The sequence below is a fragment of the Dromiciops gliroides genome, chromosome 2, assembly GCF_019393635.1.
Source record: "Dromiciops gliroides isolate mDroGli1 chromosome 2, mDroGli1.pri, whole genome shotgun sequence".
Lineage (NCBI taxonomy): Eukaryota > Metazoa > Chordata > Mammalia > Microbiotheria > Microbiotheriidae > Dromiciops > Dromiciops gliroides.
Genome location: NC_057862.1, coordinates 305710615 through 305737499, shown reverse-complemented (window position 1 = coordinate 305737499; position 26885 = coordinate 305710615). Strand labels below are relative to the sequence as shown.

Genomic DNA, 26885 nt, shown 5'->3' with positions numbered 1-26885 from the left:
TGGAGTGAGAAGAGAAAAAATGAAATCACCACCTTCAGTTTACCCCTCCAGCAATTTCAGCAAATGGGCTTTACTAAAATGGTCCTCATGGCCCAGGGGTCAGTGCTAATCTGATCCCAGTAGCTCTGTTCCTTCTTCTTTGTCATCTGCTTTCTTTGATTTCTGTTGTTCTCATATTTTGCTCCTCTACTTGGTATCTGTTAGGGTTGTCGCCAGCTTTGGGCCCCCATTGTGTCTTACCTGTTAATCCTATGCATTAAAATCAACAGGACATAGGTAGTACCAAGTTTGGCTGAGGCCCAGGGCATAAAGAAAAGGTAGCATGACATAATGAAGACAACACTGGATATGGAAGACCTAGGTTTGAGCTAGGTCCAATACCTAATAAATAATAATCACAGCTAGCAAAATAAATCCCAAATGAGGTCACAAAAAGTTGTACATGACTAGAAAAATAGCATTTATGTAGTTCTTTAAGATTTGCAAAGTACTGTATATATTCTCTCATTTGATCCACAACAAGACTGAGAGGTAGAGTTGAGGAAACTAACGCAATAAAAGGTTGTGACTTATCATGGTCACACAGCTGGTAAGTATCTGAGGCTGAATTTCTACTCAGGTCTTCCTAATTCTAAGCTTGTTGCTCTATCTGCTATACCACTGATCTTAATGTATAAAGTACCTGAGGAAGAGCAAAAACAGAGAAAGGAGAAAGCAAAAAGAGAGAAAAAACTATAGAGCAAGTTCCCTAATGAATATTAACACAAAAATTTTAAATAAAATACTAGCAGAAAACCTAAAACAATATGTCACAAAGATCATACACTATGACCAAGCTGGATTTATACCAGATTTAGGCTGGTTCAAGTATTAGGAAAACAATAAGCATATTTGTCTAAATAACAAAAACAACAAAAACCACGTTTATAACAATAGATACAGAAGAAGCTTTTGACAAAATACAACAACTATTCATATTACATGCACTAGATTTTTCTTAAAATTATAAGTAGTATCTTTCTAAAACCAAGAACAAGTATTATCTTTAATGGGGATAAGATAGAAGTCTTCCCAATAAGATCAGAGGTTGAACAAGGATACCCATTATCACCATTATTATTCAGTATTGTACTAGAAAGACTAGTTATAACAATGAGACAAGAAAAATAAAGGAATAAAAAAGGAAGCAAGAAAATTATCGCTTTCTGCAAATGTTTTTGATGGTATACTTAGAAAACCCAAAATAATCATCAAAAAATTAGTTGAAACAACTTCAGCATTTTCAGAATATAAAATGAACCCGTACAAACCATTAGTATGTTTGTATATTACTGACAAAACCCAGCAGAAGAATTAGAAATAGAAATTACAGTTAAGATAACTGCAGAAAGTATAAAATACTTGGGAGTCTACCTGCTAAAACAAACTTGGGGACTATCTAAACACAATTACAAAACATTTCATACAAATAAAAGACAGATGCAAGAAGGGGAGAAATGTTACTTGCTCATGGGTAGGATGAGTCAATATCATAAAACTGACATTTCTCTCTCAATTAATTTACTTATTCAGTGCCATGCTAATCAAACTACCAAAGAGTTATTTTATAATGCTAATTTTATGACACAATTCATCTAGAGGAACAAAAGGTCAAGAATATCAAGGGAATCAATGGAAAAAAAGTGAAAGAATAATGTTGTAATCATCAAAAGAATCTTGTACTGGATAAGAAATAGAATAGTTGATCAATGATATAGTAAATTGACCCCATAACCCAGGGTCTGATAAGCCCAAAGATCCTAGCTTTTAAGGCAAGAACTCACTATTTGACAAAACTGTTGGGAATACTGGAAGGTAATCTGACAGAAACTAGGCAGAGACCAATATCTCACACTATATATCAAGATGAATTCAAAATGAGTACATGATTTATACATAAAGGGTGATTTGATATACAAGTTAGGAAGGCATGGAAAAAATTTCCTGTCAGATCTATGGATAAAGGAAGAGTTCATGACCAAATAAGGCATAGAGAAGATCAATCAAATATAGGTTATACATGTACAATTATGTAAAACATGACCATATTAGACATTTTGTATAAGAAAACTTGAATAAACGAAAAAAAATGAAAGAAAGTGAAGAATAGCATGCCTCAGTCTGTGTTCCATCAATATCAGTTCTTTCTTTGGAGGTGGATAGTATGCTTCATTATTAATAAGTACATCATTAGTTCTTTGGGATCTTGGATCATTGTATTGTATTGTTGAGAATAGTTAAGTCTTTCACAGTTCATCAAACAATATTGCTTGTCGCTGTGCACAATATTCTCTTGGTTCTGCTCTCTTCACTATACATCAGTTCATACAAGTTTTTCCAGGCCTTTCTGAAATCATCCTGCTTGTCATTTCTTATAGCACAATAATATTCCATCACCAGCATATATTTCCAGTTCTTAATCACTACAAAAAGAACTGCTAAAATATTTTTTGTACGAATAGGTCTTTTTCTCTTTTCAGGGATGTCTTTGGGAAATAAACCTAGCACTGGTATTCCTGGATCTATATTTGATTGCTTACTACCTCAGGGATGGGGGAGGGGAGGGAGGGAGGGAAGGAGGGATAAAAATTGGAACCCAAAACTACAAATAAAGATGTTTATTACTAGAAAAAAAATCAACAAATCACCCTACTTTCTGTTGCCCAAATTTAGCATTCACCTTCCCATTAGGTGCCTTTGTAGGGGTGTGTCTACCAAGCCTGGAACACATATTCTCTTCACCTCTCACTCTCTTCATCTCCACCTTTGCTTCCTTTAAGAGTGAACTAAAATTCTACCTTCTGCAACAAGGTTTTCCATATGCCCCCTAATGTTAGTGTACTAATGGGAGATAAACTTCAATTCACCCTGTCTATATTTTGAAAGTACATAGTTGTTTGCATGTTGTCTCCCCTGTGAGTTTCTTAAAGACAAGTACTGTGTTTGCCTTTCTTTGTATCCCCAGCACTTAACATAGTGCTTGGTATACAACAAGTGCTTAATAACTGTTGACTGAGAAAAAAAGATATAGAGAAGATCACAGAAAACAAAATTGATAACTTTAATTACATTAAATTATTATTTTTTGCACAAACAAAACTAATGCAGCCAACATTAGAAGGAAAGCAGGAAACTGTAGAACAATTACAAATTTCTCTGATAATGGTCTTCTTTTTCAAAAATATAGTGAGCTGAACTAAATTTATGAAGTGAGCCATTCCTCAATTGGTCTGAGGATATGAGCAGGTTGTTTTCAGAAAAAGTAAAAGCTATCTATAGGCATATAAAATGTTCTAAATCACTAATAATTAGAGAAATGCAAATTAAGGCAACTCTGAGGTTCCACCTCACACCTATTAAATTGGATAACATGAAAGAAAAGGAAAATGCTAATGTAGGAGGAAATGTAGCAAAAAAAATTTGGACACTATTGCACTATTGTTGAGCTATGGACTGACTCAACCGTTCTGGAGAACAATTTGAAACTATGTCCAATAGGCTATAAAACTGTACACACCCTTTAGCGCAGCAATTACCACTACTAGGTCTATATCCAAAGAAATCAGAGAAAAAAGAAATGCATCTATATGCACAAAAATATTTATGTCAGTTCTTTTTTGTGATGGCAAAGAATTGGAAAGTAAGGAGATGCCCATCAATTGTGGAACAACTGAACAAGTTATGATGGGATGGAATATTATTTTGTTGTAATAAAAGACAAAGGGGATAGATTTAGAAAAACCTGGGAAGACCTATTATTAACTGATGCAAAGTGAAATGAGTAGAACTGTAGAACACTGTACACAGTAAGGGCAATATTGTACTGATAATCAACTGTGAAAGACTTAATTATTTTGATCAATACAATGATCCACAGAAATTCCAAAAGGCTCATTATGAAAAAATGCTATCAACTTTCAGAGACTGATGAACTCTGAGTACAGTTTGAAGAATAGTTTTTCACTTCATTTTTCTTGCTTTTTTTTTGCAATACAGCTAGCTAATGTAGAAATATCTAGTGTATGATTTCTTATATACAATGGGTATCTTGCCTTCTCAGTGGGTGACAGAGGAAATGGAGGGAAGGAGAGAATCTGGAACTGAAAACAAAAATGAAAAAAATTACTTCACAGCTAGTGCTGGAAATGTTCTCAGAGGCCCTCCAGTAGAAATGTTCTCACTTTACAAATGAGGAAACTGAGACCTAGGGAAGCTAAGTGACTCATTCAGTTGCCACAATAACACTGTGAGATATATGCTATAATTTTTTAAAATAGTATTTTATTTTATTTTTCCCAATTACATGTCAAAACAATTTTTAGAATTTATTTTATAAGATTTTGAGTTCCAAATTTTTCTCCCTCCTTCCCCTCCCCTTTTCCAAAAACAGTAGATGATTTGATATAGGTTATACATGTGCTATCATGTAAAACACATTTCTATATTAGTCACTGTTGTGAAAGAAGAAACAGATCAAAATGGAAAGAAAACACAAAAAAAGAATATAGTAAGTAAAAAAAAAACCTTCAATTTGCATTGAGTTCTCCAGTTCTTTATCTGGATGCAGATAACATTTTCCTTAGGGAATCCTTTGTACTCATCTTGGATCATTGTGTTGCTGAGAACGTCTGAGTTCATAGTTGACCATCACACAATGTTGCTGGTACTGTGTACAATGTTCTGCTCATTTTGCATCAGTTCATGCAAATCTTTCCAGATTTTCCTGAAATCTGCCTGTTCATCATTTCTTATTGTACAATAGTATTCCATTATATTCATGTACCATGACTTGTTTACCCATTCTCCAGTGATGGTCATCCCCTCAATTTCCAACATTTTGTCACCACAAAAAGGGGTGCTATAAATATTTTTGCACAGGCAGGTCCTTTCCCCTTTTTCATGATCTCTTTGGGATACAGACCTAGTAGTGGTATTGTTGCATCAAAAGGTATGCCCAGTTTGATTGCTCTTTGGGTACAATTCAGATTGCTTTCCAGAATGGTCAGATCAGTTCACAACTCCACCAAGAGTTCATTAGTGTCCCAACTTCCTTTCCAACATTTATCATTTTCCTTTTTTGTCATATTAGTCAATTTGATAGGTATGAGATGGTACCTTAGAGTTGTTTTAATTTGCACTTCTCTAATCAATAGTGATTTAGAGCATTTTTCATATGACTATAGATAGCTTTGATTTCTTCATTTGAAACCTGCTTGTTTATAGTCTTTGACCATTTGTTAATTGGAGAACAGCTTGTATTCTTATAAATTTAACTCAGTTCTCTCTCTCTCTGTATATATATATGTATTTGAGAAATGAGGCCTTTATCAGAGATACTTACTATAAAATTGTTTCTCAGCTTTCTGCTTTCCCTCTAATCTTGTTTGAATTGATTTTATTTGTACAAAAGGTTTTTTTAATTTTTATTTTAATGTGACCAATTATAAATTTGACATTTTATGATGCTATCTCTTCTTTGGTCATGAATTCCATAGATCTGAGAGGTAGACTTTTTCTGGCTCTTCTAATTTGCTTATGGTGTCACCTTTTATGTCTACATTGTGTAATTTAAAATTCTAAGTGTGAGTTCTAATCTGTTCCCCCAGTTTTGGGGGAAACTGACTAAAATCACTGATAAAACAAGTTTAGGTTTTTTAAGGGTTTATTGAGAGATAGTAAAAGAAAGAGAAAGATTGAGAACAGAATTCCTACAATCTGGCAATCCTATCTTTCCTCAACTCCTCTGTGTAGTCCTCTGCCATCACCATGAATTCAGGAACCAAAAGAGACAGACCTCTCTGCGCAGGCTCTCCTTCCTCCTTCCTGTCCCCTCCCAGAAATGGGAGGTTCTTCAAGCTGGTTGGTTGGCTGGGCTGGAAGTTCAAAGTTTTTTTAGCTTCTGAGAACCATGCTTTCTTCTGTACTCTCACTATCAGCCAGATGTGCTTAGAATCTAGTCAACTAGTAATCCAGTCATATCAGCCAGTAATCCACTCAGGTGGGCTCCTGAGTATCTGCTAAATCTCATGTATCACATTCCATTATCTTTACAATATCATGCACTCATTTTGACCTTATCCTGGTATATGGTGTGAGATGTTGATCTATACCCAATTTATATCCCATTGTTTTCCAGATTTCCCATTGTTTTTGTCAAATAGTTCTTATCACAAAGGCAGGGGTCTTTGGGTTTATTAAACACTGGTTTGTATGGTAATTTATTACTATGTCTTATGTACCTAATCTATTCCACTGATCCACCACTCTATTTCTTAGCCAGTACCAGATAGTTTTGATGATTAATACTTTATAATATAGTTTGTGATCTGGTATTGCTAGGCCACCCTCCTTTGTATTTTTTTTTCACTAATTCCCTTGATATTCTTAACTTTTTGTTGCTTCAGATGATTTTGTTCTTTGTTTCTAGCTCTATCAAATAATTTTTGGTAGTTTGATTGGTATGGCACTGAATAAGTAAATCAGTTCAGGCAGAATTGTCATTTTTATTATACTGGCTTGGCCTACCTGTGAGCAATTCATATTTTTCAAATTGTTTAGACCTGACTTTATATGTGTGAAAAGTGTTTTGTAATTGTGTTCATATAGTTCCTGGGTTTGTCTTAGCAAGTAAACTCCCAAGTATTTTATATTATTTAGTTATTTCTTTCTTTCTTTTTTTTTAGTGAGGCAATTGGGGTTAAGTGACTTGCCCAGGGTCACACAGCTAGTAAGTGTTAAGTGTCTGAGGCCGGATTTGAACTCAGGTACTCCTGACTCCAGGGCCGGTGCTCTATCCTCTGCGCCACCTAGATGCCCCTTATTTAGTTATTTCTAATATTTTTAGTTGCATGCCCAATTTATTGATCTGTTTGCTTTCTATTTTGCTGATGTAAGAATCTAGAGAAATCATTTCCCCCTAAGTATTGCTTTTGGTATGTTGTCTCTTTGTTGTCATTCTCTTTAATGAAATTATTGATTGTTTCTATGATTTGTTCTGTGATCCACGTACTCTTTAGGATTTTATTATTTAGTTTCCAATTAATTTTTACTCTCTTTCCACTGCCCTTTGTTGAACGTAATCTTTATTGCATTATGATCTGAAAAGAATAAATTTAATATTTCTGCCTTTATACATTTGATTTTGAGATTGTTATGACCTAATACATGGTCAATTTTTGTATAGGTACCATGTGCTGCTGAGAAAAAAGTATATTCCTTTCTGTTACTCTTAGGTTTTCTTTGAAGGTCTGTCATATCCAAGTTTTCTAATATTCTATTTGCCTCAGTTTCTTTCTTGTTTATTTTTTGTTGGACTTACTGAGTTCGGGGATGGGATAGTTGAGGTCACCCAATAGTATAGTTTTGCTGTTTCTTCCTGTCACTCATTTAACTTCTCCTTTAAGAATTTGAATGCTGTATCACTTGGTACATATATATTTAGTATTGATATTGTTTCATTGTCTATGGTTCCTTTTAACAAGATATAATTTCCTTCCTCATCTCTTTTAATTAGGTCTATTTTTCTTTATTTTTTTCTGATATCAGGATTGCTACCACTCCTTTTTTTTACTTCAGGTGAAGTATAATGGATTCTGCTCCAGCCCCTTACCTTTACTCTGTGTGTCTCTCTGCTTCAAGTGTGTTTCTTGAAAACAACATATTGTATGATTCTGGTTTTTGATCCATTCTGCTATCCACTTCTGTTTTAGGGGAAGTTCAGAACATTCATATTCATAATGATAATTACTAACTGTTCATTTCCCTCCATTCTATTTTTCCTCCAGTTTGTCCTCTTTTCTTTCATCCTTTCCCTCCTCACCAATGTTTTGTTTCTGTCTACCACCTCCCCCAATCTGCCCTCCCTTCTGTCAGCCTGAGTGGGATGGGAAGTACACCCACTGACCCCTGTAATAGAGACTCGAGGAGAAAGGAGGCCAAAGCATTGATTTTATTTCTTTCGAAAGAAAGGTGCACCACACTCACTGGGACAACCAAGAGTTGTGACACACCGGGATTAGGAAACCAAGCAGTTTTTATACTCTTTACAGACATCTAATTTGAGCAAAATGCGGTAATTGGGTTCAGCAATAAATCATTCTCCTGGAATGTTCAGCGATAAGTCTCTCTCCTGGGTTGTTAGATTATTTTGTAAAATTTTCTGTTTCTGCAACAATGTATCATGTCTACATAATGTCTCGGTGCAGACTCTATGAAGCAATTTTTAAGTTGATAAGTCTATATTTAGAAAGGGGGATAGTAGCTTCCCATTATTGCCTCTCTCTAGAGAAAAAACAGAGAGAGAGAGAGAAATAGGGGGCTCTAAGGGGCTTTAAGACTTTGAGATCAGATCACTAGGCTGAAGGGGGGGGGCACTTTCCATCTCAGTGGAGGGTCATATCCCTATGTCCCTCTCAAGCCCCATCACCCTTTACTTAATTTCCTCCTCTCCTACTTCCCTGTTGGGTAAGATAGATTTCTGTATTCAACTGATTGTGTATATTATTCCCTCTTTGAGCCATTATTGTTGTGAGTAAAGTTCAAGCAATGCCCATCACTCATCCTCCCATCTTCCCCTCTATCATAACAGGTCTTTTGTGCCTCTTAATGTGAAATAATTTGCACCATTCCACCTCTCCCTTCCTTCTGTACCCAGTGTACTCCTCTTTCTCATCCCTTATTTTTATGTCATTCCCTCAAATTCACCTTATACCCATTACCCTCTGTCTATGTATATTCCTTCTAGTTGTACTATTAGTGATGCAATTTTTAAGAATTACAAGTATCATCTTCCCACATAAGTATGTAAATAGTTTAGCTCTATTGAATCTCTTATGTTTTCTTTTCCTTTTTTTTTTTTTTTACCACTTTATGCTTCTCTTGGGTCTTGATATTAGAGATCAAATTTTTGGTTTAATTCTGGTCTTTTCCTTATGAAAGCTTGAAATTCTTGTATTTCATTGAATGACCATTTTTTCCTTGATGCATTATGATTAATTTTTCTGGGTAAGTATTCTTGCTGTTAGTCCTATCTCCTTTGCCTTCTGGAATATCATGTTCCATGCTCTCTGATCTTTTAATGTTGTAGCTCCTAAGTGCTGTGTAATCCTGATGGGGGCTCCCTGATAATTGAATTGCTTCTTTTCTAGCCACTTGCAATTTTTCTTTGACCTGATAGTTCTGAATTTTAGCTATATTGTTCCTTGGAGTTTTTATTTTGGAATCTCTTTCCTGGAGTGATTGGTGGATTCTTTCAATGCTTATTTTGCCCTCTGGTTCGAGGATATCAGGGCAGTTTTCCTTGATAATTTCGTGAATGATGTTTTCCAGGTCCTCCTTTTGATTATGGCTTTCAGGTAGTCCAATTATTCTGACATTGTTTCTCCTGTATGTATTTTCTAGGTCTGTTCTTTTTCTCATGAGCCATTTTACATTTTATTCTATTATTTTCATTCTTTTGGATTTGTTTGATTGCCTTGATTTCTCATAGTCATCAGCTTCCACTTGCCCAATTATTATTAATTTTTTTTGGTGAGGCAATTGGGGTTAAGTGACTTGCCCAGGGTCACACAGCTAGTAAGTGTTAAGTGTCTGAGGCCGGATTTGAACTCAGGTACTCCTGGATCCAGGGCCGGTGCTTTATCCACTGTGCCATCTAGCTGCCCCTCTACTTGCCCAATTCTAACTTTTAAAGAGTTGTTTTCCTCAATTAGCTTTTATATTTTCTTTTCTATTTGGCTAATTGTACTTCTTAAGAAGTTGTTTTCTTCAGTGGATTTTTGTATCTCCTTTTCCATTTGACCAATTCTACTTTTTAAACACTTTTCTTTTTCCAAGCTGTTGACTCTTTTTCATGATTCTATTGCATTCTTCTCATTTCTTTTCCCAACTTTTCTTCTACCTCTCTTAAATGATTTTAAGTTCCTCTTTGAGCCTTTACATGAGGTTTCCCCTGGACTTGAGACCACTTCCTGTTTTTCTTTGGGAATTTGCCATGGGTGTTTTGATATTGTTGTCCTCTTCTGAGTTTGTGTCTTGATCTTCCCTGTCACCATAATAACTTTCTATGATCAGATTCTCTTTTGTTGTTTTTTTGCTCCTCTTTTTTTTTTTTGGCCTTTTATCCTTTCTTCTAAATTTGCACTATGCTCCTAGGACACTGTCTCAGGTTTCTTGGGCCAGTGGCTACAGTCCCTGGATGTTTACCAAGTACTGCACTAATGTTTCCCTGAGGCCCATGGGGTATCCTCATTTCTGATACTGCTCTGAGGGCATATGGTGGGAGGAGGCTGGTGCTGTTGAAGGCAGTAGAAGTCTGGCACTTTATCTGGTGCTGAGCTGGGGTCCTAGTGGTGGTGCCTGGTGTGCGCTTAGGCCTGTGGGGGTGTTTCTGCATTTACCTAAGAATACACTGAAGCATAGAGAGGTGTGGTTGCTGCAGGTTGCCTGTTTGCCTGGGTCTTCACTGAGATGGTTCTCAGAGCTGGTGTCTGCCAGTTCCCTGGCTATGCTGAAGCATGTGGGGGTCCTGGTGTTGGAGTTTGCCTGCTTCATCACACTGGGGTTCAGGATTTACTGCTGATGTTGGACTTGCTCCTGGCTTGCTGGGATACTTCCTGTCCTGGACTTCATTCCCCTTTTACCCAAATGGGACAGACCTTCCCTGCTGATCTTCCAAGCTTCTGGGTTCAAAGATTGTTTTACCTGATCTTTTTCCTGGTTCTGCTGCTCCAGGATTTGTTTTGGGATGCAATTATATGGTTAGTTGGAGGTGAATATGAGAGAGTTATGGTGATTTACAGCTTATTCACCCATCTTGGCTCCTGGAAGTTTCCTATTCTATTATTTTAATAGCATATAACTTTCAGCTAGATAGTGCAATGGGTAGAATACAGGACTTGGAGTCAGAAAAGAAGAGAGTTTGAATCCTGTCTCAGACATTCTCTAGTTGGGTAAGACTGGGCAAATCACTAAACCTTTCTATGCCTCAGTTTCCTCACTTATGAAACTGGGGATAACAATAGCACCTGTGTCATAAGATTATTGTAAAGATCAAATGACTTAACATAGGTAAAGAGCTTTGTAAACCTTAGACGACTATCTAAATGATAGCTGTTATTATTTTCAAGATGAGGAAATTGAGTCTGAGAGATTAATAGCTTACCTGGAGTAACAGAGCTATTAAATTTCTGAGACTGAATTCAAATGTAGAGTCTTCCTGACTCTAAATCCAGCCATGTATCTACTCTACTACAAGCTTCTCATATCCTAGGTATGTGACCATCCACAAGCTAGTTCACTTTTCTCATCTTCCTTTCTTTAAGCATTGTACTTACTGGATTGTTGTGAGGAAAAGGCCTTGCAAACCTGAAAGAAATAGATCAATTATTTGTTATTCTTCTATGTGTATAAGATAATGCTGGAAATTCAGAGTGATATCTGATTATAGAGGGTGTGGAATGCCGAGCTAAGGATTATGTTCATTTTTGAGGGAAATAATTTTCCCTGACAGCTATGTCAAAAAGAAGTCCCATAGTTCCTTGAGTCATGCCGAAGGATTTCAAATGAGTCTTGTGTTGCCTTAGGGCCACTACAAATAAGCTTACCCTGACCAATGGATTTTCAAAATAACATTATTAATACACAGCAATGTATTGTCTAAATATGCTGCTACAGTGGGTGATTGTCCTTTATAATTTAATTAAGTGCATCTTGTGGTTAGTGCTGCATTTTTGTACCATTGAAGATTTTGTTCCCTTCAAGCCTCACAGTTTCCTTAGAGATTAGGGAGGTGAGATCACTTGCTGAATTTTTCAGCCCCATCAGCCCACAAAAATGGGATTCTTGTCCTTTAAAATAGTTTTGTTCCTGCTATAGATGTATATTCCCTCCCAACCCCCAAAAGAGTCCAAAATGTTTGATTCCTTAGTTCTGTGAAGATTCAGCTTAAATGTTTGCAATACAGTCCTAAGAGTTAGTCAACAAACATTTCTTAAGTGCTTCCTATGTCCCACACAATTATGTGCTGCTGACAGAGGCCAGTAAGTACACTGACTTTCAGTCTTCTAAGTATCCTTAATTATAGCACATTATTAGTAAGGTTGGGGTTCTGGGGCCATAGATATTTCTATTTTCTATTGAAATGAACAAAATTCCCAAGCTTCTAAAATAGCCTCTGATTGAGCCAGTGTGGTGTGGAAAGAGCCCTGGCCTGATAGTCAGAAGAATTTGAGCTCATGGGTATATCACTTCATTTCTCTTTGAGTTAATGTCCTTTTTTTAAAAGTGATTATTGGGATTGAGAGGGGTAGTGTTAGACTAGAAAATTTCTGAGATTACTTCCACTTCAAATATCCTTTCTCTATGCCCCATTCTTTCAAACACAGTACACCCAATTGTCCTACCTTAACTTGGTTTAGGAAAAATGAAGGCATAATTCTATGATATTTTCAGGTGTCATTCTCGTCCTTTCTCCTGTTAATTAAGTAATTATTGGACAGCTAGAGCAGCTAAATGGCTCTGTGGATAGAGTGCCATTGCCTGAGGTCAGTAAGATGTAACTTCATGAGTTAAAATCTGGCCTAAGACACTTATTAGCTGTGTGACCCTAGGCAAGTCACTTAACCCTGTTTGCCTCAGTTCATCTGTAAAATGAGCTGGAGAAGGAAATGGAAAATCACTCCAATATTTCCTTTCCTTTCCTTTTTTTTTTTTTTTGATGAGGCAATGAGGGTTAAGTGACTTGCCCAGGGTCACACTGCTAGTAAGTGTCAAGTGTCTGACGCTAGATTTGAACTCAGATCCTCCTGAATCCAGGGCCAGTGCTTTATCCACTGTGCCACCTAGCTGCCCCACACTCCAGTATTTCTGCCAAGGAAACCCTAAGGGAGAGTCAGACGTGACTAAAAAATGACTGAACAAAAACAAAACAAAACTTGACAGCTGAGCAGTACTGTACTTTTTCTGTTGCTATAGTTTCCAAAGTTGATTTAATTTATTTTACATGAATTGAAGTCAGCTCGTTGGAGTCCTTTACCCAGCATTCCTGAATCTGAAAGTCTACTTTGACATCAGTGTATATGTACTGGAAAGGGAACTTGGAATTTAAAAAATTATCTAGGACCCAGAAGTAACTGTTTACATGGCAATAACCAGGCTTTAGCAAGGGTCATTCACAAAAGGGTAGTAATGGCTTAGTTTTTGGCCTTGTAATTTTATTATCTTTTATAATGATGGATGTGTCTGGGCTAAATTTAGTATGGGGAGTTAATTGGGCAGCTCGCCGTATTATTGGGGTTCAGAAAATAATGGGGGACCTCTAGGTCCAGAGTTTCCCCTTCTCCAAACTGCCTCTTTTCTAGTTATGTCTCCCAGACTAATAAGAAAGGAGATTAACAGCCTCTTTTTCACAAACAAATTAGGTTTTATTAATGGTTACAAAATTCACAACAAAAGTGGAGTTAATAAAGCTAGGGACAATGAGAAAGGGGATAGAGAAAGTTAGAATTTAATCTCTAGGGTAAAAAGGCCCTAGGTGCTTTGAGTAAGCTCTACTTCCTCAGCTACTCAGAACAGCTTATCTCAAACAAAAACTGACTCAAACACTAAACTTGTTTCCAGCTCAGCTAGCTTAATGAGCCAGCCTCCCTGGAAGGAACACAAACTCACCACCACCTGGAATCTGTTTTTCTAAGGAGAATCTGCTGTGCAGTCTCTCCTGGCTCAGTCCAAAGGTCAAAAAAACACCAGCTCCTCTCTCCCTCTGTCTACCTTCCTTCACCATCACTCTCTGGGAGTCTCCCTCCCCTTTCCTGCCTCTCTCACAGGAAGGGTGGTTCTATAGCAATGCTGAGTCTCCAATTGGTTAAATGTACCCCCTGAGCTGTCCCCATTATAATTTGGCCAGGCCCGTGTTGGTGTGGGGGAACTCCTAAGTGGGGCTTAGATACTTTAGTTTGATACTTTGATTCAATAAATGTTATTTGTGTTGTTTGTTCCATAATCTCTTAAAGTACATACCCATCTTCTCTTAGGCTTTTAAAGCTTGCATCTTTTCTGTCTGACCATGATGAAGCAAAGATGGGGTTATAAAAACTCCAAATCACAATTAATTCCTTACAGATGCATAGCAGGTGTAAAATAAATATTTGTCTAATGCACGAAAGAATGAACACTAGCTCAGACTGCCTTTAAAATGCTGCATTTATTCACCTAATTCATCCATTAGCCAAATTGTAGCAAAAGATAGAACCTAGATTAGAGTATCTCCACCAAGAAAGAACTAGAGGTGTAGTGGTTTAAACTCCAGCCTCTTTTGGAAAAAAACCAAACAAACAAACCCTCCTACCTGAATTGGATCTTCAGAGATCATGCCTCTCCTCCCTCCTCTGAGGGATTTAAATTACTTAGTTTTATTACTTATTCCTTGTAGGAATAAGTCCTGATTGGTGAGTGAGTGAACACTCACCTAACTCATTCTATCTAGCTTTACCATGCAAAGTACTACCATGCTTTATAATTCTTCTATCCAGCTATCCAGTAGTGTATGACCCCATATGTCAAGCTATGAGCTCTAGTTTTATTAATGCTCTGTGCTTTATTACAAGTTCTCTGAGATCCCTGGCTCTTTGCTTGGACCAATCAAGCTTGTTTTGTTTTCTTTCCTGTGTTTCCAACTATCTATCTACACATACGCACACACATACATATACAAATAAACATACATATACACATACACACACACACACACACATACACACAGAAATGCCCTGGGGAAAGGACACTCTCACATTCTAGATGAGAACTTTAAAAAATGCACACATTCATGCATACACAGGAAAAGTACAAATATGTTAAACTGTAATAGTGGGGGGAAATATTTTAAAAGTCAAGGAATACTAAAACTTATAGGATGAAGCCAAAGCAGTTCTTAGGGGAAATTTTATATCTCTAAATGCTTACATGAATAAAATATAGAAAGAGAAGATCAATGAATTGGGCATTCAGCTAAAAAAGCTAGAAAAAGAACAGATTAAAAATCCCCAATTAAATACTAAATAGAAAATCTGAAAATTAAAGGAGAGATTAATAAAATTGAAACTAAGAAAACTATAGAATTAATAATGTGGAGGCCAAATTTAATATATGAAGTGATAATTGGGTGACTCACCTAAATACTGGGGTCCCAGAGATAATGAGGGACCTCTAGGTTTAAAGCTCTGTCCCCTCAGAAACTGCCTGTTTAGGTATTTCTCCCAGGCCAATAAGAAAGGAGCCTTACAGCCTCTGTTCCACAGATGTTTTATTAGGGAGAATAAAGTAAACAGCAAAGGTGAAATTAATAAAAATCAAAGACAAGGAAATAGGGAAGAGGAAATATGGTTAATCCTCCTAGTTCTAACCTAAGTCTATTCAAAAGAGCATTGTACCTTACCACCTGGAGCTTGAAGCTTCAATAGAAAGCACAACTTACAACCAGGCTTGAGTGACTTGGCTGCTGCTACTCTTGCTCATGCCACAGCCAGGAAGGAAGAGGGAAGAAGAGAATGAGCTCTGGAAGAGACTCAGACTCCCCTCAATGAACATCTAATTTTCCTCCCCCAAAAAGGGAAGGTCCTTCAAAAACTGACAATGGAGAGATGCTTCTCCTTCTGACCTCAGTAGCATACGTAACTTCAGGGTAGGCCAAGTGTGGCCCCTCCCAAATGAGCCAGCCGAATCCTAATAAATAAATAAATAAATGAACAAACAAACAAACAAACAAACAAACAAATAAATAAATAAATAAATAAATAAATAAATAAATAGATAAATAAATGAATGAATGAATAAATGAATGAATGAATAAATAAATGAATCAATCAATCAATCAAAAAATGATCAATAATCAATCAATAAAACAATAAATAAAACTAAAACCTGATTTTATGAAAAAATCAATACAATAGATAAAATTTTGGTTAATTTGATTAAATAAAAAGAAAGATAAAAGCAAATTACCTATATTAAAAATGAAAGGGGTGAATTCAACACCAGTGAAATTAAAGCAATAATTGGGAGCTATTTTGCCCAACTGTATGCCAATAAATTCAACAATCTAAAGGAAATGAATGATTATTTACAAAAATATAAGTTGCCCAGATTAACAGAAGAGTAAATAAAAGACTTGAATAGCATCATTTTAGAGAAAGAAATTGAACAAGCCATCAATGAACCCCCTAAGAAAAAATCTCCAGGGGCAGATGGTTTTAAAAATGAATTCTGGGGCAGATAGGTGGTGCAGTGGATAGAGCACCGGCCCTGGATTCCGGAGGACCTGAGTTCAAATCTTTTATGACACAAATATGGTGTTGAAACCTAAACCAGGCAGAGCTAAAACAGAGAAAGAAAATTATAGACCAAATTCCCTAAATGAAGAAAAAATTTAAAATAAAATATTAGCAAGGAGATTATAGCAATTTATCACCAGATAGATCACACTATGACCAGGTGGTTATAATACAACATTAGGAAAACTATCAACATAATCCACCACATCAATAACAAAACTAACCAAAATCATATGATTATCTCAATAGATGAAGAGAAAACTTTTGACAAAATACAGTACTCATTCCTATTAAAAACACTAGATAAGGGGCAGCTAGGTTGCTCAGTGGATAGAGCACCAGCCCTGGATTCAGGAGGACCTGAGTTCAAATCCGACCTCAGACACTTGACACTTACTATCTGTGTGACCCTGGGCAAGTCACTTAACCCCAATTGACTCACCAAACAACAACAACAAGAACAACAACAACAAAAACACTAGATAACATAGGAATAGGTGGAGCTTTCCATAAAATAATAAGCTGTATCTACCTAAAACCCTCAGCAAACATCATATGTAAGGGGGATAAATTAGAGGCATTCTCAATAAAATCAGGGCTGAAACAAGGATGTCTATTATCACCTCTATTATTTATTATTGTACTAGAAATGTCAGCTTTAGCAATAAGAGAACAAAAAGGAATTGTAGGAATTAGAATAGGCAAGGAAGAAACAAAACTATCACTCTTTGCAGATGATATGATGGTATACTTAGAGAATCCTAGAGAATCAACTAAAAAACTACTTGAAACAATTAACAGCTTTAGCAAAGTTGCAGGATATGAAATAAATACATATAAATCATCAGTATTTCTATACATGACCAACAAAAGTCATCAGCAAGAGACAGAAAGATAAATTCCACTAAAAATAAATGTAGATGGGGCAGCTGGGTGGTACAGTGGATAAAGCACTGGCCCTGGATTCAGGAGGACCTGAGTTCAAATCCGGCCTCAGCAACTTGACACTTACTATCTGTGTGACACTGGGCAGGTCACTTAACCCTCATTGCCCCACAAAAAAGAATTCAGAGAATATAAAATATTTGGGAGTCTACCTGCCAAGAAAAACCAAGGAACCACATGAACACAATTACAAAACACTTTTTGCACAAATAAAATCAGATTTAACTAATTGGAAAAATATCAATTGCTCATGGATAGACTGAGTTAATATAATAAAAATGAAATTTCTACCTAAATTACTTTACTTATTCAGTGCCATAACCATCAAGTTACCTAAAAATTATTTTATAGAGCTAGAAAAAATAATAACAAAATTCATCTGGAAGAACAAAAGGTCAAGAATATCAAGGGAACTAATGGAAAAAAATGCACAGGAAGATGGGTTTGCTGTACCAAATCTGAAGCTATACTATAAAGTGGCAGTCATCAAAACTATTTGATACTGGCTAAGAAATAGAGTGGTGGATCAATGGAGTATATTAGGCATAGGGGACACAGTAGTAATTGACTATAGTAATCTACTGTCTCATAAGCACAAGGACTCCAGCTTCTGGGATAGGAATTAAGTATTTTGACAAAAACTGTTGGGAAAACTGGAATATAGTATGGCAGAAACTAGGAAGAGACCAACATCTTACACTATGCTAAAATATTGTCAAAATGGGCACATGATTTAGACATAAAGCGTGATACCATAGGCAAACTAGAAGAAGTAATAGTTTACCTCTTAGATTTATGGAGAGAAGAATTTATGATAAAATAAGAGATAGAGAATATTTTGAAATGCAAAAATGGATCATTTTGATTACATTAAATTAAAAAGGTTTTGCACAAACAGAAGCAATGCAGCCAAGATTAGAAGGAAAGCAGAAAGCTGGGAAACAAAATTTTACAGCCTGTGTTCCTGATAAAGGTCTCATTTCTAAAATATATTGGGAACTAAATCAAATTTATGACTACAAGTCATTGCCCAATTGACAAATGGTCAAAGGATATGAATAGGCAGTTTTCAGTTGAAAAAATCAAAGCTATCTATAGTCATATGAAAAAATGCTCTAAATCACTATTGATTAGAGAAATGCAAATTAAAACAACTCTGAGGTACCACCCCACACCTATAAAATAAAATAGAAACCCTATTTAAAGCCTATCACAATCTTCTTCCTACCCATCTTCCAGACAGGTTTAACATTACTCTGTTTCACTATGTTCCTATGAAACTGGCCTCCTTATGGTTCCATACATAAGACATTCCATCTTCCATTTCCATATCTTTGCATAGGCTATCTCCAATGCCTGAAATGTTCGCTTTTCTCACCTTTGCCTCTTGGAGTCCTTCCTCCCTTTACAAATCATCTCAAATTTCTCCTTTACAAGGTCTTCCCTGCTAAGCCCAGTTATTACTGTTTTCTTTGCTCTAAAGACTTTGCATTTACTTTGTATATAATTTGTATTGTTTCCATACTTCTTGTCCTACCCATTTCCTTCCCCTTTCCAAATTTACATACTATCTCATTTGATCCTGGAATGAATGTTTTGGGAAAGAAGTGTAATTATGGAAGTACCTATACACTTGTAACTTAGTAAAGGGAGTATCAGAGAGTGAATTCATTTCAAATTCCTCTTCTCCTAAATCCTTTATTCAAATTGTTACCTTTTAAAAAAAATTCCCTGCACCCTCTGTGGGATACCCTAGCAAGAAGAAAGCACTCAAACAGCAAGTAAGCAAAGAATAAGAGGAGATTAAAAAAATAAAGTGATCTTGAACTCTGAAAAACCTGAAAATTAACTCCTTAATAATAGAGTTGCCAAGGTAGGCAACATAGAATAGTGGGGAGAGTTTTAGTTCTGTGTCTGAATTTGAATACCTGTATGACTCTATATGCCAGTTAATTTTTAAAAAATATATTGACTTCCCCATAAGAATGTAAGCTGTTTGAGGACAGGGATTGTCTTTCTGTTTGTGCCTAATGGATTGTAAGGATTTAATAAATACTTGTTACCTTGATTTGACTGGGAAAGTCATCCAACCTCTCTGAGGCTTATCTCTAAAATGAGGAGGTCAGACTACATGACCTCTAAGGACCCTTCCATCTCTTCATACAACATTGTGAGACAATTACAATCATCTCTGCTTTATATATGAAGAAAATTAGCCTCAGAAAAACTACATGATTTGTCTGTGGTCATATATGAGAACAAAGGATGGACAACATAATATATAGCTAGTAAGGCAGAATTTAAAGGCCAACCTTCCTGATTATATGGTCAGGACTCTTTCCACTATACCATATTATATGGAGGATAAGGAGGTGGGAAAAAGAGATGAATGTGTGGGGCAAAAAGTTAGAGAAATCAGGGAAATGGGTACAGTCAGATGAGGAAGAATTGTTTCATTCATTGTCACATTTCAGTCATTTTTCAGTTGTGTCCAATTCTTCATGACCCCATCTGGGGATTTCTTGGCAAAGATAGTAGAATGGTTTCCCATTTTCTTCTCCAGCTCATTTTACAGATGAGGAACTAAGGCAAAAGGCTCTTGGGGTCACACAGCTAGTATCTGAGGCCAGATTTGAACTCAGGAAGATGAGTCTTCCTGACTCCAGGTCCAGCATACTATCCACTCCTCCACTTAGCTGCCCTTCATTAGCATATAGTAGATAGTTAATAAATACTTATTCATTTATTGATGAGGAGAATGGGAAAGAAAGAGGATGGAAGGATAGGGAGGTTGAGACTGAAGATTAGGATGGGAAGAGGAACAATGTAACAAGAAGACAAAGAGGATGTAAGGGAGAGAATGATGAGTATGGAAGTTGTGGGATGGCATAATGAGCAGTGTTGATTGTTCAACAACTCTTATATGCCCTTCACCCTACTATTGACTTACTGCCCAGATGGGTTTCTGGTATAAATATAACTTCCCATAGCAGAGAAGAAATATCAAATTATCTATAACTCTTTCCATCTTTTGTAGCTCATAGCCTGCAGCCTAGCAAAATATCTCAGTGTTAAATGTGAATCTCCCCCTTTTCTGAGGATTCTCCCATTGCAACTGCCTTCTTGTTCCCCATACATACACCCAGACTAGCAAAGGACTATGGTTAACATAGTTTATAAAGACAAAGAAAACATTCCAAACAAAGAAAGGAAACAGACTTTCCGATGCCTAGAAAGAAAAGCTTCAGGCTCACATGATGGAGCCTAAGAGAGGTAAAGAAATATAGGAGTAAAGCCTTGGGCTCTGTCATCTGGGAGAATATAGGTAATCCTTGTGTGTGATATGCCTAAGCAGCGTCACTCCCAGAGTCCTGGCTTCTTTCTTTCTTTTTTTGGCAATTGTCTCTGTCTACATATCTATTCTCTGACATCCCTTGACATCTCCCCCATTCTCTTTCCCAACATCCTAGCATGCCTCTCCTCAGAAAATAGAGTCCTTTTTGAGTCTCTCCTGAATTCATTGAACCATCCTTAAAAGATCCCATGGTGTGGTCCATCATTTTTTTATCTTATGGGGCTGTTTATATTCAGATTCATACAATCATAGATTAAAGAGCTGAAAAGGATCTTAGAGGTCATTCGGACCAACCTCCTTACTTGACAGAGGAGAAAATGGAGACACAGTGAGTTTAAGTGATAGACCCAGCTTCATGCCCTTAATAAGCAACCAAGGCAGGATTTGAACTCATATCTTCCTGGCTATAAGTGTAACTTTCTTTCCACTGTGGCACCATTTATACTTCATATGGCCCTTGGAATGGCAAAAAAAAAAATGTTAATCTAACATGACCCATCTAACAGCTTAATCTATGTCAGAGGATACAGATGGCCTATGGGCAGCAACTTAAACTGTGAACTAGGCCACATAGGGAGACACTGTCACAAAGAGTCAGACATGATCATAGCAACTGAAAAACAACAATTGCTTTCAGTGAAAAGAAAAAAAAAATTGCTTAGTCCTAAACTGATTCAATTCCATTGCATTCCAGAAATTTCCCATATCTCTTATGTAGAACATTGCTTTTGAATGGAGTTTTTTCAGCAAAATTTTTGAATATTTAAACTGGTTTCTTTTACTCTTTAAACTCTGAAGTGCAGAAGACCAATCAGCAGATCACTTGCAGACTGGCTATTAAGAGGAATTTCTTTAGATACCCAATCCTGTGATCAGGCCCATTCCATATCGAAAAGGAGATTGTGATTTCCACATTTGGGAGGAAGAAGAGAGCAATGTCTCTTTCACTATCCTCTCTACAAGAAGGGCATTAGGCTAGAAATATTTCTGTTTACTGAATATCACAGGGCAGTTAAGTGGCGCAGTGGAGAGAGTGTCAGACCTGGAATCAGAAGACATGAGTTCAAATCCAGGACTCAGATGCTATCTGTGGGACCCTGGGCAAATCACTTAACCTCTATGGGCCTCAATTTCCTCAACTGTAAAAATAAGACAGTAATAGAACCAACCTATCAGGGTGGTTATGAAGATAAAATGAGATAATATTAGTAAAAAGTACTTAGCATGGTGCCTGGCAGGAAGTAGGTCCTAAAAATGCTAATTCCTTTCCTCTTCCCTTCTGGGGAAAGAGGTACTGGGATAAAAGTTGCTGGCTTTCCTTACATAGCTGCAGTTCTAGGCCTGCTGTCTGCCATTCAAATGTCACCCTTACCTCTTGAACTCTGATGCTCTCTGCAGTCTCTCCACTATGCTGAAGCCAGATCTCCCACCACACATGCAGCAGGCAGTGTAAGAGGGCCAACCTTAAAAGAGCTGACCCATGCTCCCCTGGGAAGGGATGAGGCTCAATTAAAGCCAGTTTAAATCCCTTTGTGAGGTCCCTTTTCTGTGGTTAGGTCTGGGAAACACAAGCTTCCTTATAAAAGGAGGAAGGAATAGAGGGGAGGAAGATACTGGAGGATATGGGGATGTTGTAGGGAAAAGAGGGATGAGAGATCTAAAATGATAAGGAGGCTGGGGGAAGAACAGAGAAGGTGAAAACATGAATACAGAAGGAAGGAAAGGATAAGGAAGAGAGGCTAAGGAAGTTGGAAAGAAGAACAATGAAGTGCATGAGGAGAATTGGAGGATGTGAAAAGGATTCTAATGAGGATGGAAGAAGCTGTGGTGGCAATTGTCTGGAGCAGTTTACTTCTCTCAGAAATAGAGGAGAAATATTAAAGTTCATCTCCCTCACTCTCCTGTATTTCCCACCATTGACTTAAAGATAGTATTGATCCTAGGATCTCCTTTAGCAATGAGGCTGCCACTGGCAACCTCATTTGATTTGGCTATGAGATCCCTCAAGAGCTCCTGGGGCCCAATACCCAAGGACCACGTAGGATTTCTCCTAGCATCCTTCATGACATGGTTCCCAGTATCTCCATCTTTAGGCTCAGTAATGTTGTTTTTCCCCTTCCAGGTGGTCCACAAGGCTGTAATGGATGTAGATGAGGCTGGCACAGAGGCTTCAGCTGCAACAGGCATGCAGTTTGTGTTTACTTCACTAAGAATGATTATGCCTCCAGTTATTACTTTTAACAGGCCATTCTTAATCATTTTGTGTAATGAAAGAGATGTAATTTTTATGGGAAAAGTAAGAAATCCCTTAAAGGCATAGCCCTCTAGAAGAAAAAGAAGAAGAAGAAGAAGGGCCTGACAGGTCAGGAACTAAAAGACTTGGAATTGAAGAGAATGGGAGATGTACTTCCAGAGTAACCTATCAAGTGCTAGGTGTTCCTGGGGTAGTCCCATAGTCTCTGTAACATGATCTTCTGGATTTATTAAAGATAAAAGGCACCCTAACATGCCTTAAGTTGTGCATTGGTTGTGTAATAAGCTTTTGAAATAGTTGGGAAATTGTTGACAAATTTTATGCACCATTGCCTGAACAATAAAAGGTTATGGTTATTTTTCATTTTAATAAATCAATCATTGAAAAAATATTCTTTGATCACATTTTTCTCTTTGTTCATTCATTCATTTAATCATTCATTCATTCATTCCCTGTTCTAACACTCTGAGCTTTAGCTTCCTCATCTGTAAAATGGGGATAATGATAGTTGCATAGGTTTGTTGTGAAGAAAGGACTGAGTGATCCTGAAAGTGATATGTGAATTCTTTTTCATTCAACATTTACTAGGTACATACTAATAGCTGTACTTCTTTCCAACCTCCTGATCCTCTCTTCATCATTGTGTTGCAAGAGATAGGAAGATAAACCATGACCTCTTCCCTGAATGAGATTTATAGTAAAAGAGAAAAGGGAAATAATTAACTAGAATACAAATTAGAATGTCATAGGTAGGTATATAGCTTCAAAATGGGACTGGGGATAACAGTAGCTGGCTTTCCTCACATAGCTGCAGTTACAGGCCTGCTCTCTGCCATTCAAATGTCATCCTTACCTCTTGAACTCTGATGCTCTCTGCAGTCTCTCCACCAAGCTGAAGCTAGATCTCCCACCACACATGCAGCAGGCAGTGTAAGAGGGCCAACCTTCAGAGAACTGGACAAAGCTCAGCTGGGCAGGGATAAGGCTCCATTACAGTTAGTTTAAATCCCATTGTGAGGTCTCTTTTCTGTGGTCAGGTCTGGGAAGCACAAGCTTTATAAAAGGAAGAAGGAATAGAGGGGAGGGAGATTCTGGAGGATATGAGGATGTCATAGGGAAAAGAGGGATGAGAGATCTAAAATGATAAGGAGGTGGGGGGAAGACAGAGAGAGGTTAGAGGAAAGAACAGAGAAGGCAAGAATATGAAGAGGGAAGGAGGGAGAGGATAAGGAAGAGAGGAAAGAGAGGTTTGAAGGAACAACAATGAAGTGTATGAGGAGAGTAAAAGAATAGAAAAAGCGGGATAATGATCCTGCAGGTTGTTGTTTGTCCATTCTGAAAGAGAACTATAACACTGGGAGGTGATGTCATGACTAGCAATGAATTGGATTGAAGTGTGGGGAGGGCTGTGCAAAGTCACCAGCCTCACTCTTTCCTCCAGAGCCATTTGGGTCCTGTGGCAAGATATATATATATATCAGGACTACTAGAGTTGGCCCCGGATGTTGGAGGAAGTAGGGGTGAAGTGACTTGTCCAGGGTCACACAGTTAGTAAGTGTCAAGTATTTGAAGCCAAATTTGAATTCAGGTCCCCCTGACTTCAGGGCCAGTGCTCTCTCCACTGCACCACCTAGCTTCCCTTAACCTGCAGTAAAGTAGGAGAAAAAGGGGATAAGAGAGGGTGGGGTGGGTGATAGAAGGGAGGGCAGATTGAGGTAGGGGGTAGTTAGAAGCAAAACACTATTGAGGAGAGAAAGGTTGAAATAAGAGAGAAAGAAGCGATAGAATAATAGAATGGGGTGGGGGAGGGAAGAGGATGGAGGAAAATACAGTTAGCAATTGTAATTGTGAAAAAAATTGAAGCAAGTTTCTCTGGTAAAGGCCTCATTTCTTAAACATATAGAGAACTGAGTCAAGCTTATAAAAATAAGAGTCATTCTCCAAGTAAAAAATGATCAAAAGATATGAAGTTTTCAGATGAAGTAATCAAAGCCATCTATAGCCATACAAAAAATGCTCTAACTCACCATTAGGTGGAGAGATACAAATCAAAACAATTCTGGGGTACTGCCTCATACCTATTAAAATTGATTAATAGAACAGAAGAGGAAAATGGCAAATATTGGAGACGATGTGAGAAAAAATGAGGCATTAATGCACTGTTGGTAGAGTTGTGAATTGACTCAACCATTCTATACAGTAATTTGGAACTTTGCCCAAAGGGCTAAAAACCATGCCTACTCTTTGACCTAGCAATACCACTACTAGGTTTCTATCCAAAAAGAGATAAAAAGAACTGATAGTACAAAAATATTTATATCAGCTCTTTTCTGGAGGCAAAGAATTGGAAATTGAGGGGATACCCCTCAATTGGGGAATAGTTGAACAAATTATGGTATGTGATTATGATGGAATACCATTGTGCTATAAGAAATGAGGAGCACAGTGCTCTCAGAAAAACCCAGAAAGACTTACATGAACTGATACAAAGTGAATTGTACTGTGTACAAAGTAATAGCAACATTGTAAGATGATCAGCTGTGAATGACTTAGCTGTTCTCAGTAATACAATGATCCAAGAGAACTCTGAAGGACTTAGGTGAAAAATGCCATCCATCCCCAGAGAAAGAACTGATGGTGTCTGAATACAGATTGAAGCATAATTATTTTTTACTTTCTTTATTTTTCTTGTGGTTTTCTTGTCCATTTTCTTTCCCAACATGACTAATATGGAAATGTTTTGCTATATAGAATTGCTTGCCTTCTCAAAGGGGGCAGGGAGAGAGGGAGAGAATCTGGAATACAAAGTTTAAAAAACAGATGTTAAAAATAGTTTTTTGTGAGTAATTGGGGAAAAATAAAATACCAAATAAAAAGGAAAAACAAGAAAAGGGGGATAATGAGGATGGAAGAAGCTGTGGTTGCAACTGTCCAGAGCAATTACCAACTGTCTAGAGCAGTTTACTTCTCTCAGAAATAGAAGAGAAATATTAAAGTTAATGCAATTCACTCCCCTGTATTTCCCACCATGGATTTAAACATGGTAGTGGTCCTAGGATCTCCTTTACCAATGAAGCTACCATAGGCAACCTCATTTGACTGGGCCATAAGATCCCCTAAGAGCTCCTGGGGTCCAATATCCAAGGCCCATGCAGGACTTCTCCCAGCATCCTTCATGACATGGTTCCCTGTATCTCCACCTCCAGGTGCAGTAATGTTGTTTTTCCCCTTACAGGTGGTCCACAAAGCTGTGATGGATGTAGATGAGGCTGGCACAGAGGCTTCAGCTGCAACAGGCATTGAGATAGCACTTGTTTCTTCAATGTACGATTCAACTCCAGTCATTAAATTTAACAGGCCATTCTTACTCCTTTTGAGTAATGAAAGAGATATATTTTTCATGGGGAAAGTCAGAAACCCCCAAAATGAATAGCCCCTTTGAAAAAGAAGAAGGCGCTGACAGGTCAGGAACTAAAAGACTTAGAACTGAAAGGCCAAGGAGATCTACTTCCAGGACAACCTGTCATATGCTGAGTGACCCTGGACTAGTCCCATACTCTTTGTAAACCTGATCTTCTACATTTGTTAAGAAAAAAAAGTCATCCCGACATGCCTTAAATTGTGTATTGCCTGTGTAATAACTTTTTGAAAAAGTTGGGAAATTCTTGAAAACATTAAGCATCATTGCCTTAACAATAAAAGGTTAGTTATTTTTCATTACAATAAATCAATCATTGAGCAACAATATTCTTTTAGCACATTTTTCTCTTTGTTCATTCATTCATTCCTTCGTTTCTTGTTCAGACACTCTGAGATTTAGTTTCCTCATCTGTAAAATGGGGATAATAATAGTTGCATGGGGTTGTTGTGAAGAAAGTGCTTAGTGATCCTGAAAGTGTTATAGACATGTGAATTCTTATTCATTCAACATTTTTAGGCACCTACTAAATGTTTAGCTCTGATCATT

The 26885-nt window shown here is 37.2% G+C and overlaps 1 protein-coding gene across 3 annotated transcripts in view; it reads left to right on the top strand.

Moving 5' to 3' along the window:
• Window positions 1–26665, top strand: part of LOC122739866 (alpha-1-antichymotrypsin-like) — a 52159-nt gene extending 25494 nt beyond the window's left edge. For 2 of the 3 annotated variants that reach the window (XM_043981577.1, XM_043981578.1), the window contains exon 5: window positions 26154–26665. In XM_043981577.1, the coding sequence (XP_043837512.1) occupies window positions 26154–26351 (198 nt within the window). In that variant the 3' untranslated portion in view covers window positions 26352–26665. Of the gene's footprint in view, window positions 1–22786; window positions 23170–26153 lie in introns of those variants that run through there. The other variant, XM_043981576.1, reaches the window with a different exon arrangement.
• The last annotated feature ends 220 nt before the right edge of the window (window positions 26666–26885 follow it).